The sequence below is a fragment of the Nilaparvata lugens genome, chromosome 12 (genome assembly GCF_014356525.2).
Source record: "Nilaparvata lugens isolate BPH chromosome 12, ASM1435652v1, whole genome shotgun sequence".
Taxonomy (NCBI): Eukaryota; Metazoa; Arthropoda; class Insecta; order Hemiptera; family Delphacidae; genus Nilaparvata; species Nilaparvata lugens.
The window spans coordinates 20276103-20292573 of NC_052515.1; the positions used below are offsets into that span (position 1 = coordinate 20276103).

General features: G+C 36.1%; 1 protein-coding gene across 2 annotated transcripts in view; it reads left to right on the top strand.

The window, feature by feature from the left end:
• Window positions 1-16305, top strand: part of LOC111055699 (leucine-rich repeat-containing protein 24) — a 293212-nt gene extending 276907 nt beyond the window's left edge. For both annotated transcript variants that reach the window (XM_039439081.1, XM_039439082.1), the window contains 5 exons: window positions 1782-2028; window positions 3488-3915; window positions 4691-4844; window positions 9649-9838; window positions 13161-16305. In XM_039439081.1, the coding sequence (XP_039295015.1) occupies window positions 1782-2028; window positions 3488-3915; window positions 4691-4844; window positions 9649-9838; window positions 13161-13647 (1506 nt within the window). In that variant the 3' untranslated portion in view covers window positions 13648-16305. The remainder of the gene's footprint in view (window positions 1-1781; window positions 2029-3487; window positions 3916-4690; window positions 4845-9648; window positions 9839-13160) is intronic.
• The last annotated feature ends 166 nt before the right edge of the window (window positions 16306-16471 follow it).

A 16471-nucleotide genomic window follows, 5' to 3' on the forward strand; every position in this document is an offset into this window, starting at 1 on the left:
TGATTGGGCACTGCTACTTCAATCCTGGGAATATTATATTACTAGCCGTCAGGCTCGCTTCGCTCGCCATATCCGTTTAGCCAGACGTTTAGTCTGGACCCCCGACTGGATTGTCCTAGCATATGATAAAAATGCTCAAATGAAAAATGCAGGCGAGCGAAGCGAGCTTGCTGGTCTCATTCTTGGACGATCCAGTCGGGGCTCCAGGAGGCTGAGCCCCCTGGCTAGACGGATATGGCGAGCGAAGCGAGCCTGACGGCTAGTCTATTATAATGTGTTACGACTTGAGTTTGAACCATCAGCTGTGTTGTGAATTAAGTTGGCAGTAGTCTCACTAGACAAACATCAACGTTAGTAGTTAGTAGACAGTTTACTAACTTTGGACAAACATGTCCTAGACAAGGCCTTGACAAACATGTCTAATGTCTGTGGAGGTTCTAATGTCTATATGGGAGCTATGTTGTCATCGTAAATTTGTAAATCTAGTCCGGTCAAGTTCAAGTCAATAAAGCCTGATTGCGTGCGTCAATAATAGTAAATTGTGTGTATTTTCATTAATATAAAACCATCCTTGAAACAAGCTGATCCAATTTATTGTATAACTTATTTGAAAACTTCTATTGTAAAATAAAATGCTAATGAGTGTGGACCCATCTCGAGATACTAGACCTTTATGAGATGGTAATACGATAATAATGATACTTGCGCTTAGCAGAAAAGTATTACTGAGGCCGACAATTTACTAATTAAATAATTAGTGAATAGATAATCGACAAGAAGATTTAACAATTTCAACTTTGAATGAAAAATAGAATAGAACAAAATTTATATCACCAGAATACTAGTGAGGCGAAAACTCGAATAAAAATTCAATTGTGAAAAGAAATAAATAAAATATTCAATTCCTTTTAAACAAAGTCTATAAAAACAGTTCAGGGCACCAATGGCAATCTGTCCATCTTGAGTCTTCAATCTGGAGCTATTTATTCACAATATAATATTATATTTAATAGACTATATTATAATACTATAGTATTACACTACACTGTATTCCTCATACTAATAGCATGTTATCTGTTCATCAGATCAGGCTACCAGCAAGTAAACAAACCTCAAAACAAGACTCAATATGGCTGTTAGTATTAATTTTTTTATTTTCATTTATCATTTTTATAAGAAAACACTGACCGGGAGAGAAAAACTAAGGATGCTCCTTGTACTATTTCTACCAAATTTGAATAAAATTTTAAAAGTCCGAAATAGGGCTATGATTTCACTCAAAATAAATTAGAAATTTAAATTTTTTTGTTGTATAAATTAGAATTGGAACCGTTTCGGGCTTATAAGCCTGTGATACTTTTCTGTAAGTTGTGTAATTCTGAATGATTAAATAAATAATTAAAATAGTAAAAAATTGTCTGAAATCTAGTCCACTTCCACTCAAAAAGTTAGTATTTTATATTTTGACGGATGAAAAACTGGATAAAAACAAAAATATTATACTTGAATCACCATTAATGTTTGCGTAATTTCAGCAAAATATAGAGCCAGAAAAACATAACTCACTATTTAGCACAAAAATGTAATTGTGTGTCAATGTAATTTATTATATTTAATAGACTATATTATGATACTAGTATTACTCTACACTGTATCCCTCATACTAATAGCCTCTCCTCTTTCTATATACCTTGCTAGCGTATACACAATCTGAATATTTTAAAATTATGCAGCCCACATTTTTCAGATGTAACTTTTATTAATTTTTACTGACTTTGCAGGTAGCAGTGCTGGAATCGCTGGAGCGCATCGCATCACTGGTGCTGGACCACAACCCGTGGCGGTGCGACTGCCACCTGCGGCCCTTCCGCGACTTCATCGTCGCCAAGAATCTCTACTCGCAGCCGACCTCCTGCGCCGAGCCACCTGCCCTCAAGGGCAAGCACTGGAACGACGTCAAATCGGAGGAGTTCGCCTGTCGACCTGTCATCAACTGGCCGCCGGTCGGCACACGCATTGAGGCCGAAGGTATGCTAACTCAGCTAAATCTGAACCTAGAAATGTTTGTGATTGTAACAGATTGTCATAGTTGATATTTCTATAATCGATAATATGATTTATACTGTAATTTAGACTGTATAAAATTGTTGTCGGCTCAGAGTATGGAAAATCTGACTAGATTAGCGCAGTTCAAGATTGTATCATATTGACATTTCAGTAATGAATAATATGATTTATAATTTGTAAGTGATTTTCTGCTGAGAGTATGGCTCTTTATTAATTTGAAACGACTCTGTTATGTCATGTTTGCCAATTTGCTTCAAGTTTGGAAGTGAAGAGCACAAATTGAAAGACTATACTGATGGCCGCCCTTCTTGCTTCCTTTGCATGGAGAAATTTAAAAGGCATGGAGAAATAAGATGTAGTGAAGGAGCCAGTCACTGAAACAGCTTGCTGTAGATCCTTCAAGGAAGCCATGGAGAAGGTCAAAAATAGCAAAAGTGGTGTGATCAATATGTTACCATAGACCGTGCAAACCCTAGTTTGCATAATGGGGCTTCATGGCCAATGTTATTTCTTACGAGAATAAGAGCACACTGTTAAAGTTTATGTTGATTGTATCAAAATGAGCTACATGTTTTTTCGTTCTTTCTCTTACACAATTAGCTCACAGGCTTTCTGGAATCTTTGAAATCTGGCAGCACTGTACTCCATAAGAGCAATGCAGCAATACAAGAGGCTTATTATATTGAGCCACAAGTGTGGCCATAATTATTAGCGATTTTATTTATTTATTTATCATTTACAATCAAGAAAGATTAAGATCCGAATTGATAGCAAAATTCCTTCTACTTAGTACTCAAACTGTAATATAAATACTAATTTGAAATATTTTATTCCGAAAATTGAAACAATCTTCTCCACTAGAAGCACAGCTGTTTTTTCGGAGATGTCACAATCAAATCTGTGTGATCTCTCCGAAAATCATTAATTTCTGCCACTTACGTGGCTCTGTATTTTTAATATGTAATCTGTATTATGTGGCTCTTAGTCTAGTTACACACACATCGATTATTGGACGTACGATTTTTTGCCGTCCTTATAAATTATATTAGATTGGAACATAACGTGTATCTTAACACATCATGTGTTTGCCATATTCCATTCAATCTAGTAGAATTTATAAGGTCGGCAAAAAATCGTACGTCCAATAATCGATGTGTGCTTAACTAGACTAAGAGGCTCACAATACAGAGCCACAAAAGTGGCCGCAATCAACGATTTTTGAAAAGATCACACAGATTTGATTGTGACTTCTGATGTAATCTATGTGATATATGACATATGTTATATCTATGTGTTATAGATAATGATGTATTAAAATTCATAATAATAATATGAATAATAATGAATTATATAATAGCACTCGATATAATTATTATATTAAAATTCACGATAATGATTGTATTTGTTGTTGATATTGTAGGCGAAGACGTGACGCTGACATGTCGCGTGACGGGCGACCCGAAGCCGGTGGTAAACTGGGTGGTGAACTCGCGAGTGATCGCCAACCAGACGCACCGGGCCGGCTACTCGGACTCGCGCTACGTGCTCAAGCAGGACGCTGACGGATGGCTCAACCTGTCCATCTCACGGGTCCGCCACCAGGATCGCGGCGAGTTCATCTGCGGCGCCACCAGTCCCGGCGGCGTCGAGGAGCGTCACGTGACCCTGGTCGTCAAACAGGGCAGGGGCGCGGGAGGGGGCAGTTTCGGCGATGGGGGGGCCGCCGAGTATTGGCCCCTGCTGTTGGGTTTGGCGTTTGGCCTGGTGGCTATCTTGATGTTAGCGCTCGCCTTGTGCTGTTGTCTCTGCAGATCGAAGCCGCATGAGCATCCCAAACGACCTAAAAAGGTGGGTGATACATGATATTAAAATTTGGAATATTCAAATTCATTTTTTTGCCATAAAATAATACAGATTGATAAAATAAATAATAGTTTTCCCATTACTTGTTATCCATTACTCCAAATTCTTCCTGTCCAGCATCACAAAGTTCGAGAAATATTGTAGGTGATATATGGACAATAATCTAAAAATCTCCTAGCAATATTTAATGTGCCTTATGGGATTTGAGTCATGTAGTCTACTGCTAAAACGAAGGCCAAGTAGTATGTAACTATAGAAACCCATGATGTGTTGCCCAATTGACTATTATGTTCGAGTTGAAATTATTGTTACTGCCATATCCAAAATATACATGATATAATACAATATAATAATATTATACTAAAGAAATTATTGAAAATAATTATAGAGACCCTATTGAGGTTGATAAAATAAAATGATAAAAAGCCTTTAATAATAAAAGCCTTGAGCTTGAGCTCTGGAATGAAGTTGAATCGACAGAGTATCAACAGATACACTTTTTCCTAAACAACATTATTCTATTCAAGTCTTGAAAATAAGTTTTTTTAAACAATGTGTTAAAATGTGTTATTTTAAATACATTCTCATAATAGAGTTATAATTTTCATAATAAAAATAGTTTTTGAAACGTTTTTCTAGTAGGCCTATCTCTGTTTCATACAGTGAATCTAAAGACATTGAACCAAATTTTTCAGTACCTAATAAAAAATGTTCTATTAATTTATTATTAAAATTATTAATTCTGTTTTGTTTGAATCAGGTGCTTGTTGAACAAAGCCAAGTGGGAAGCGAGATGACAATTGACCAAGAGAAGAGTCTGTTGACAGTTGTGAACCCTGTACAGAAACCTCCCCGACGCCACGAACCACCGACACAGCTCTCAGAGTTGAACAGGAATCTGCTTGATGACTCAGGTTGGTAGTTGCTAACAGAATAGATAGAACATTTTTGAATTTTAATAATCATAAGATTAGTTGATTGACTGTAGCGAATTCTAACTTTCGATTTGAGGCTAGAGTCTTTGTGGGTTTGTTTGTATGTGCATTGTTACACAGAAAATAATATGAGAATTCTACAATGTTCATCTGTAAAATTAGTGAAACTAGACCGTGTACACCTTAGTTTGCAGCACGGAGCTTTATGGCCAATGTTATTCAAATAGAACAATAGGAGCACACGGTTGTCGTTTTTATGCAGATTCTATCAAGAAGGCCTACACACTCTTCTTCGATGTTTCTCTACACAATAAATTATTCCGTATGTTGTCTGGATTATGTGAAATTTGACAGCGCTGTACTCCATATGACTAATGCTGCAAACTAAGGTTTGCACAGACTATAGATGATTTTCTTGTGTTACAATCATTTCTTAATTTGATAAATAGGCATGAAATGAAAATAATCCTATACTCTGTCCAATTTCGCATGAGCTCTGAAGGATTAGGCCGACCCTCCTACTACTCACACACACAAGCGCAGTCTCCTTTTGTGTGTGTGAGTAAAGGGACGGTCTGTCTACCTGTATACTACGTAGTATACATAGTATATCAATGGCGCAGGTAGGCCGGGCGTGTGTGCCTGCGCGTGGGGGAGCGAGGGTCGGCCTAATCCTTCAGAGCTCATGCGAAATTGGACAGAGTATAAATGGTTTGCTAGTTATGTAACAGCCAACAAATCGAACGTCCTTCAATATTTATACATAAAGAAGTACTGTAGAATGATTTTACTGGGTTTATAGACAGAGTGAATAATTTTAATACTTTACCACAGCCAACAATATATATTATTCTTGATTCAATCAATGTATGGACCAAAAATGAAAATAAATTCTAATGATTTCATTGACAACAGTTTATTGACAAATAAAGATCTACTCAACAAATTTAACATGACAATCGATTGAATGAATCCAAAATCAAAACATAAATAGTATAAAATCAGTTCCAGTCAGTAACACCGCTAGGATTTCTATAATAAAACTCTCTATGCAGATCTCTAGGAAACTCTCCTGTCTGAATATGTTCATCCCACTTCTCCACCCAACTGAAAGGACAGAGAGAGGTTTAATGAGTGCAACGATGGAAATCTATGAACATTTTATAGCACCATTTAGTTATGTTGGTTTGCTGGAACCGAGGATCCCTGAGGCATGTGTACAAATCTGGTAACACCTCTTCCTCAACTTTTTCTTTCTTGGGTGGTTCTTCAGTTGCATCTACCACTTTAGGAATGCATATCATTCCATCAATCTCCACAGCTTCTGGGCTATCATCAAATCCTCTGTTTGTATCCATTTTTTGTATCCATTGATGTGTCACAACAAACAATATAATAATTTTACAATGTTTATCCGTAAAATAAGTATGCTGAAATAAAGTGATCTATTTATTGTGTTACATTCACAATCTACACATTCGAGCACTAGCCCAATTCAATCTACAGTGTATATTTATAAAAGAAGTGCAAGTGAATGTAAAGCTGCGTACAGATTTGAGCGCCATGAACACGCGCATTCCACTTTTCATCAGCTGATGCTATGCTTATTATATCTGTGTTTGTACAGAAACAGTATGATACAGATATAATAAGTTTCTTAACATCAGCTGATGAGAAGTGGAATTTTTTTTTGTTATTTCTATTAAAACTAGTCACTAGGACTAACCATTAATTTTGTTCTGTTATTTCTTATCCTAAATTAATTTTTATTGCTAAAGTCTTCCAGTGAAGCCTACAGTTCCAATTTATAATTTCACTACTTTAAATTATTTCACTACACTTTTATTCAATATACTTTAATCACTCCACTGGCACTACACCAACTCGAAGGGCTTTGTTCTCTTCAACCTCCCAGTGAGTTCAGTGTTGTCTAGTAGTTGGATGACTTCGGTGTTGTCGTGTTGATGAAGACGTGACTCATGATGGGCTGCCAATCGTCTTATCTCACAGGTCACATAGGGGATGTGCAGATCTCGGTGCAAATCGCTGTTCCTTATGTACCAGGGCGCATTCACCATGTTCCGCAGTACTTTGTTTTGGAATGTTTGAATCTGACTGATGTTAGATGTTCTAGAGCAGCCCCAAAGCTGAATTCCATACGTCCAGACAGGTTTTAGAATTTGTTTGTAAATCAATAACTTGTTGTCCAATGAGAGTTGTGATTGACGGCCCAACAGCCAATAGATTTTACTGTATTTGAGTCCTAGCTCGCTCCTTTTCATCTTGATATGCTCTTTCCATTTCAACTTGGCGTCAAGAGTCATTCCAAGGTATTTTGCTGTGTTGCTGTGTGGTACTACATTCCCATTTAGATTTATACGAATCGGATCATTGATATTTTTGTTTGTGAAGTTGATATGAATGGACTTCATCTCATTCAATCGGATTCTCCATTTCTTTGTCCAGTCACTGAATTTGTTGCTAGCATTCTGTAGTTTTGTGGCTGCTTCTTGTACTGTTTCCCCTTCTGCCAGTATTGCAGTATCATCAGCAAAAGTAGCTATTGTCACTGCATCCAATTCAGGAAGATCGCTTGTGTACAGCACATAAAGAACTGGTCCAAGAACACTACCCTGTGGAACTCCAGCCCTTATTTCCTTCAATTCGGAGACGTCGTCACCTTGTTTTACTCTGAATAATCTGTTGTTGATGTATGATTTTAAAAGTTTTACAAGTTGAGTGGGGAGAATTTTATGAAGTTTAATGATCAGTCCTTCATGCCACACTTTGTCAAATGCCTGTGCCACATCAAGGAAGATTGCTGAACATATCGATTTTTTCTCTAATGACTTCTCTATTACATTGGTGATTCTATGTACTTGGTCCAGGGTTGAGTGCTTCTGCCTGAAACCAAATTGATAGGCTGGTATCAGATTCCTGCTACTTATGATGGGAGTCAATCTCTTCATTAGCAATTTCTCAAAAAGCTTTGAAATTACAGGTAGAAGAGATATTGGGCGGTATGATTTTGCTTCTTGAGGACATTTCCCAGGCTTTTGCAACATAATGACTTCTGCCACCTTCCAAATTGTAGGAAAATGCTGTAATCGGAGTGATGCATTGAATAAGTATGTTAGCATGACAATACCTTTCATTGGAAGTTTCTTCAAGATTTCACCTGTAATCAGATCAAACCCAGGTGCTTTTTTGGTATTCATATTATATTTTATTTCTTCTTGAACCTCATTTATAGAAACTGGATCAATCTCTGTATCTAAATCATCCATTATATCTTCTTCAGGATCAATTTCAGATTGAATGTTGTTTGGCTGGAAGATTTCTTCTAGATGATTAGCAAATAAATCTGCCTTTTCTCTGTTATTTCTTGCCCAAGTACCATCTGGTTTTCTAATTGGAGGGGATTGTAATATTGGCCGCTTAATTCTTTTTGTTGCTTTCCATAATGAATAATCTGTACTGGCATCAGCTGTCAAATTTTGAAGGTAGTTATTAATGGATTCCTCAGTTAGTTTCCTTATCTCTCTTCTCAATTGTTGTGTTTTGTTATTCAAGATATTTTTGTCAGCAGGATCACGAGTTTGTTGCCATCTTCTCCTTGCCCTTCGTTTTTCTAAAACAAGCTGTCGAATCTCCAGAGGGTAATTGCATCCTTTTGTTTTCCTGGTATATTGTTTGGTGTTTTTCCAGGCTGATTTCTGGATTTGCCACATGACATTTTCTGCGGCTTCATCTAGCTGCTCAGTTGTTCTAAGTGGAATATTCAAGTTTATTTCATTCTCCAAATCCACTTTAAAAGCTTCCCAGTCTGTTGTTCTGTTGACTAACATTGGTCTGTCTTCTTTCTTTATTATTCGTTCACTAAGTGTGAGAATTACAGCTGAATGATCAGAATCCAGGTCAAAACTCTCTTCAATGTCGATGAAATTACTGGATATTCTCTTTGTTATGAAGAAATGAAGAAGATCTGGAGTTTTATTCAAATCTGTTGGCCAATACGTAGGTGTCCCTGCTGAATGGAATTCGCAGCCCAGCTCCTGGATAGCCTCTCTGAGTTCTTTTCCTTTGGTAGTCGTGAGTCTTGAACCCCAATCCTTATGCTTGGCATTAAAATATCCACCCACTATGAATCTATCTCCAAGCTGATGAAGAATATTTGTATAATCATTTTTCTTTAAATTGTAACGTGGTGGAAAATATGCAGCTCCAACAAGTATTTTCTGGTTGATGGACTCTATTCCAACTACAGTTAGCTGTATTTCATTACTTTGAATACTGAAGTCTTCATAGTGTTTAATACTCTCCTTCACTATTACAGCACTTCCACCTCTTGCTTGATTTTGAGGATGAATAGTTTCGTAAACATTATATCCATTGATTTTGAAGTGAGTCTGCTCAGTTGAATGGGTTTCAGAGATGAGGCAACCACAGAGAAGTGGAATGCTCGTGTTCATAGCGCTCAAGTCTGTACGCATCATTACAGCCTACCTTAGTCGATGTTTTAATTCTCTTAGTAGGCCCGGTTCCTAGGACTCCTATTGAGTCTAATAGACCATTGAACCTATAGATGTAATGGTATATTAGATTCAATAAGAGTCCTAGAAACCGGGGCCTTGATGTACCGTATGAAATAAAAAGTATAACTAAGTCTAAGATTGAAGATTTATTAAAAAATAGCAGTTAACGAACTGCTGGAATATTCATTGGATATTTGAAATAACTATAATACATTAATAACTGAATGTGATTTGTTGTTGCGTTACAGCGAACAGCGTGATGGGAGAGAGTGAAGGTAGAGCCTCCCCCCGACTGAAGGATGACGGACTCACCTTCCCCCCCGACCTCCTGGCGTTCCCCCGTGCTTCCCCCTCCCCACAGTCACCCACCCTCCACTCCCCCACCGCATACCTGTCAACGACGCTGCCCTACTCCAGGTCCCACTCGCCACGACATGGGTAAGTCCACTTTTTAATTCAGAATGTGTTCCATCTAAATTCCAATTCCTGGTTTACAGATTTTCGGACGAAAAATTTGACTTGAATGTTTTCAGTGAAAAACATAACCTATATTCTGGGACTGTTTTTATCAACATTTGAGAAAAGAACAGTTTTGGGCGAAGCCTGTTGTATCTTTCCCAATTATGCATTATTTATTCATTTTTTATGATTTGCTGTTATTCAATGTAAAATGGATGAATTACAGCCGTAGTAGCTTGTAATGAATGTATGAATTTTCATAAGTAGAAAAATCAATTATCTTCATAAACAAATAAATTGTAGAAAATAAGAATCAAATTTGATACATTTATATAGAGAACATAATTCGGAACAGTTTTGTTCCTGATTGTACCTCTGATTTACTTTAATTCAAATAATATTCTTTATTCAACAAGTTTCATAAACTTGACAACATTGGGAACGTAAGATATTTTATAATAAAACCAACAACACTTCATATGTTTACTGTATCAGTTAGCTCAAGAAAAAAAAACATTTTAATTTTGATATTTTCGTTAAAAAACTGGGATACGACTTGATTGGTGTACTTTTGTTGTCGACTGTAACGGTCCCATCCAATGTGACTGTTTCATACCGTTTGTTTTGTTGAGAGCAAAAAAATATTCTAAAACTTTCATAAATATAGGGTTTCAAATTGTCCGGATAAACCGGCAAACATCCAAACAATAGTCTGGATAGAATTAAGTTAAGACTCTTCACCCGCCGAGATATTAGCGGTTCTAGATTGTGTGAAATTTGAACTTTTACAAATTTCTAATACACAACGAATCTTTGTGAACCTAGATATGTTATAACCCATGATACAGTAATGCTCTGGCTTTGGGGCTTGAAGAAAATTGAACTATTTTTGTAAGATTGAAAGAATCCACAAAGAATGCTTCAATTGAGAGTCTCAATCTCACACAATATAGCAACGTTGAGATTTTGTGGTTGGAAGTTCAAGTCTCAATTTATTTGGTTTAGACTCTAGTTAGTTCATAGTTATAGTCATAATTATAGTTGTATTTGTAGTATTTTTGAAATTGGAATCTATCTACATCACTGACATGTTTTACAATATTATTATAATACAATATATAAAACAGTATCCAACTAAGTATAAGTTGGTTCATATAGTTTGGAAATAGCTTATCCAGATTTCCAGACGACCTCCAATAAATCCTGATAGTCTATCGCATTCGTGGGTGATGAGACAACGCCACAAATAAATCCTGATAATTGACGTCCCACTGTGCCTTTCCTAATGATAAGACTCAACCTGCGTACTTTCTGCTTTTGCGTACAAATACTAGTAACCTACTTAAATTACTAAGTCGGTAGTGGCCTGGATTTCCTCCCTTTTACTTTTCCCTCACTCTATACATCTCTCTCTCTCTCTCGTCAATTCTCTATCTCTGTCTTTCAGAAGTGACTCGGTTCTTTTATCTTGATTTGCATGCAAGCTGTGCCCTGCTATCCTGATAGCATGCAAGCCCCATTCACACTCATCCCCGAATACTTTTACTCCTTGCCGGTTGCGTGTTTGTCAACTATAAGTGTGCGATGGCTATTTGCAATTGTGTTTGCATGTGAATGGGTGGCACACGAGCTAATTTGTGAGTTGATTAAATTGATCCGGTTTCTGAGGCCTATGGCCTATCCCCATTCTGTCAATTGTAGGATAGGTATGAGGAGTCTTTTTCTAGAATATTTTCAAATTATGCGTTGTTTATCTTGTTTGAAATTACCGTAATGATCATAATTTGATTAAGTAATAATTGACAAATCATGGCAATAATTCGGAGAGATACAACAAGCTTTCTAGAAAAATGTTTTCCCACCAATTTTAATGAATAAGTGGAGTAGTAAAAAACTAAGTGTTGTAATTTTTCTTCAATTCTCCACAAAACTTCTCAGAAATTGTATTATTCTTCATCCTTGTTTCTGTTACTTCTCTAGTCATTCCTATATTTCTGTATTATTAAATTGATAATGCATAATTTTAATCCCTAACCCACCTATTAATCACTAATGATAATCTCTCCCATTACCTACCAATGCACAAGTCATTTACGTGGACACCATCTCCAGAAAAAAAATCCGCTTTGATATAAAAACTTACAGCAATTCTACAAGAGTGAATAGTGTTGATTTGTATTCTAATTTATAAAAAAATAAATCTTGACAAAATGTTTTTAATCAATTTTACCAAATAATAATAATATCCTTAAATTTTTGCATGTACATAACTGAGTATGTTTTACAGTCGTCACCATAACAATAAAATAAACAATAGCGAATTATGTCTAGCAAAGTCAAATATGTCTCACTTGCAATTTTCCAATCTTGTATAACAATAAATTTGTTCGATTTAAAGATTCCATTACTTGAATCAAGGTTTGAATCATGATTGACTCAAGATAATCTTCGATAATAATATCGAGTGACCTGGCTGGCTCAGTCTGGTGTCAGAGTTTTCAGGTCGCAACTGATCAACTTCAGGGCCTCTGACATGACCTAACATAACATAACCTTTCTTTGACAGCTTTACTTCATTACTTCATTAAAATATTGACCAAAAATCATGCTTCTTCATCTTCTGTGATTTTAATTGACATAACTTTGGCAAAATATGATGTGATCTCGTGCTTGTCAAGTTTCATTCAATCTATTCGAATTTATAAGGACGGCAAAAAATCGTACGTCCAAAAATCAATGTGTGTGTAACTGGCTTAAGAGATTGATTTTAACACACATTGATTTTTGGACGTACGATTTTTTGCCGTCCTTATAAATTCGAATAGATTGAATGAAACTTGACAAGCACGAGATCACATCATATTTTGCCAAAGTTATGTCCAATCCATTTTTGTTATATATTATTTTGTGTACTTTCAACTATCTTCTTCTTCTTTTGGTTCCTATCCGTTCCAGATGTTGGCAACTCTTGTGGCTATGATGACCCTGTTGACTGCCGCCCTGAACAGCTGTCCTGTCCTCATTCCATACCATGTCCTCAGGTTCCTAAGCCACAATATTCTCCTTCTTCCAGGACCTCTTTTACTTTCTACCTTGCCCTGCAATACAAGTTGGAGTAGCTCGTATCTGCTTCCATTTCTCATTATATGTCCCAGATATTGGAGCTTCCTCGCTTTTAGATTCAATTTTAAAAAATCATCATTCTATTCTATTTATAATCTTAAAAGAGGCTTCTAATGGAGTATATTTATGTATGTGAGATGTCCAGTGTATAAAATAAATGAATTGTCAAATGTTGCAGGTATGTGACAATCCCCCGCCGACCGCGCGTTCCCAGCTGGTCGAGCGCCCCCACCCCCACCCTGCTGGAGGAGAAGGTGGGGCTGGGAGCACCGGCCTATGACAACCTTGGTCCGCGCACCACAGCTGATGGCTCCAGTGTGCTCTCACTCAACAAGGTCGACTCATTGCCGCGATCGAGGAGCTCCCATGCACACTGTCACACGCTACCATCACGCAAGAGCTCTCTACCTCCTATGCTCACCTCCACGCCACGTGTCGATCCAGACGGTGGACTAGTTAGTCCTCCTGGTATGTCGATACCAGGCGCCTTAGGAGGTATGACTTTACCAGGAGGTCTCCCAGCAAGAACCAGTTCTGTTGAGACATTAAGCAGCAACCAGGCGACACCCCTCCGCCCCAAAATACCCCCCAAGGTGCCCCCCAAGCCCGTGAAACGCAACGGACCCCTCTATGAGGACGAGGGTGAAGATGGGACAGAAGTTTGAGGGTGGATCATACAAGTGCTGTTAGTGACTATGTTGGTGGCCGAGTGTGCGTAACAGACTGCAGCTAACTGTGATTTCAGAGTGACTTTACTTTTAAGAAACACACATTATTTAAAAAACTTGTGGGACATATGTGGTGATGACACAATTTGTAATGTTTTCATGGTGACTATTCCTTCAAGGAAAGTGACTCCATACTTTTGAAGGTGACTTTACTTTTTATAAATGTGAAAACGTGTGGACAACATATATAATGATGACATAAACTGTGTTACTTTGATGGTGATAACGGTAGAAACTATTCGTTAGAAAGCAAGGATTTATGATTTGAGTTCGTTTGTTCTTGATTGTAGCTAGAATGATTCATATTTGATGTGACTATACTTTGAAAAAAGTGACTGTAAACTTTTGAGGATGATGTAACTTTTTAAAAGTAGACATTGTGTGGAAAAGTAGGAACAGATATGATGAAAAAGTTGGTTTTATTTTGATTGTAGCTTTAACTTTAAATGATTCAAAACAGTAAGCAGGGATTGTAAGCAGGGAATCTGATGAACAAATTGATAATATTTTGAAGATGAATTTGTAGTTTGAAAAATAGCTACTGTAAAAAAAACCAAAATGATGACCAGACAGGCTGAAAAATTTATAAAACCGAGATGAATTTGAATACAAAATTCAGGTCTCTTGAAAACAATCTGTAGTTTGTGAAAGATATCTGGTCTCAATAACTTAAAGTTAATAATGAGGATAACATCAAGATAAGGTTTGAAGTCTGTTAGTAACAATTAAGGTCTGTTCCTGCATTTTATTTCAATTTTTACTATTTTAGTATAGAGAAAATGTCTGTCTAAGAGTAAATTATTAACTTATCAATTTGTGCTAAAACGGTTTGCAACAAGTTGCAAGCTATTTCGACCATTTAGATAGTTTTGAAATTATGAAAATTTGTACTAATGTAAATAGAATTTTGTGGCTTATAACGTTTGTATTAACATTTTGTGCTCTACAGAAATCAAAAACAGGGATTTTTCTCATTTCCAGCGCATTAAAGTAGTTTAGCCCTGGAATATCAACTCTGATTATGTCAACTGGTACAAGTGTCAACTGGCACTCTGAGCCACAACAAAGAGCCATAAAAACCCGGAAAATCAGTTACTACATATGAATTCTGCTAGTTAGTCTGAATTTCCTGTTTTCATGGCTCCTTGCTGTGATGCTTGCACTTTTGGAACTGCACTCTTTGTTGCTGATTTCCTTAAAGTTTCTGGTTTTCCGTTTTTTTATGGCTCCTTGCTGAGATGCTGGCTCTCTTTGTTGTTGACTCCCTTGTAGTTTCTGATTTCTTTTTTTTTAATGACTCCTTGCTGTAATGCTGGCACTCTTGGAACCACACTCTTTGTTGTTGATTCTCTGTTTTTTAAGGCACCTTGCTGTTATGCAGGCACTCTTAGAACTGCACTCCTTGTTGCTCATTTTCTTCTTGTTACTGATTTTCCAGTTATTTTTATGAGAAAAAAGGTTTACAATTTTGAGAAATATATAAATTGGGTTTTGACAGCTATTTTAGAAAACATTCTCCCAATGCTAGTTAGTAGCCTTCACTTTATTATCAAACTTCTTTAATCCTTTAATTTGGATTTTCGTTTAATAATAATAATAATCTATTTAATCCTCTTTGCAATTTTATCCTTTACAATATTATGGTTGGCGAATATTGTAAATTTTGTAGTATTCGAAGGGTCCAATTTCGTTTGAGCAAAGTAAATCTTATTTTACAATAATTTACATTTATACTACGAAGTAGACACTCTCAACTCATCATTCCCTGGCAATATTGTTCTTGGTATTCACGACTTACAATAGTAAGCTTCACTTATTATTCTTAATTTCCACATTCTTTTAATCATTTTGTTTATAATTTAATTCATCATAATTTATCTATCTGTTGATAACACTCCACTGTTTTTGATAATATCATGGATAATTGCGATTAAGTTTATTCTACTTGAATAATTATGTAGTATTCCAATACATTTATTAAATTGGGGCATTATTTTATTGAATCGTCTATCCTATTTGTAATTCTTCCGAATTTTTCATCACTTATTAGGATCTATTAATTTAAAAATACATTTTATTCTCTTGCAATTTAATTTTATCCAGTTGATTGAATTTATTATTTTCCTATGTGCAACTGAATTGAGATGGTGTTTCCTTAATTAAAATTGTATAAAAAGAGTTGTAATGTCCGAAAACAAATATTTCCGTTCTGACATTATTGTATAGAACAAGTGCCTTTGCTATTTCTTATTAATTGGTAGTATGACGAAAATGAAGCGTGATTATGTTGATGTATAAATAGAGATATTGTAATGTAAAGTCAAGAGTAGAATGTAACCTATATTTAAAGATTTCTATGCAGAGAACCATCGATATATTTACATTTATATTTGAATGCTTGAAATTGATTTTATTATCTGCTTGATGCATACAGTATTGTGGAAACAAGTGTGAGATCATAATATTCTAGATTTTAGAGGATGAATGACGACTGTTTGATTGTAATACTATTCCATTCGATCAAATGTCGGTGATTTTCTGTTCAATTAAAGATTTAAGGCATCGTTAATAAAAAATCGGAATTTTATTATAAAATCTTTTGTCAGTTGATTTGATTACCTATCTATGTGGATTCTAATAAAAGTAGTGGTGTGTGGAGTAAACAATAAAATATATACAGGATGTCCCACTAAAGGTATAACAGCCGACCATAAACCATACATTCTATGTATGGAATGTAGAATGTATGGTCTATGGTCGG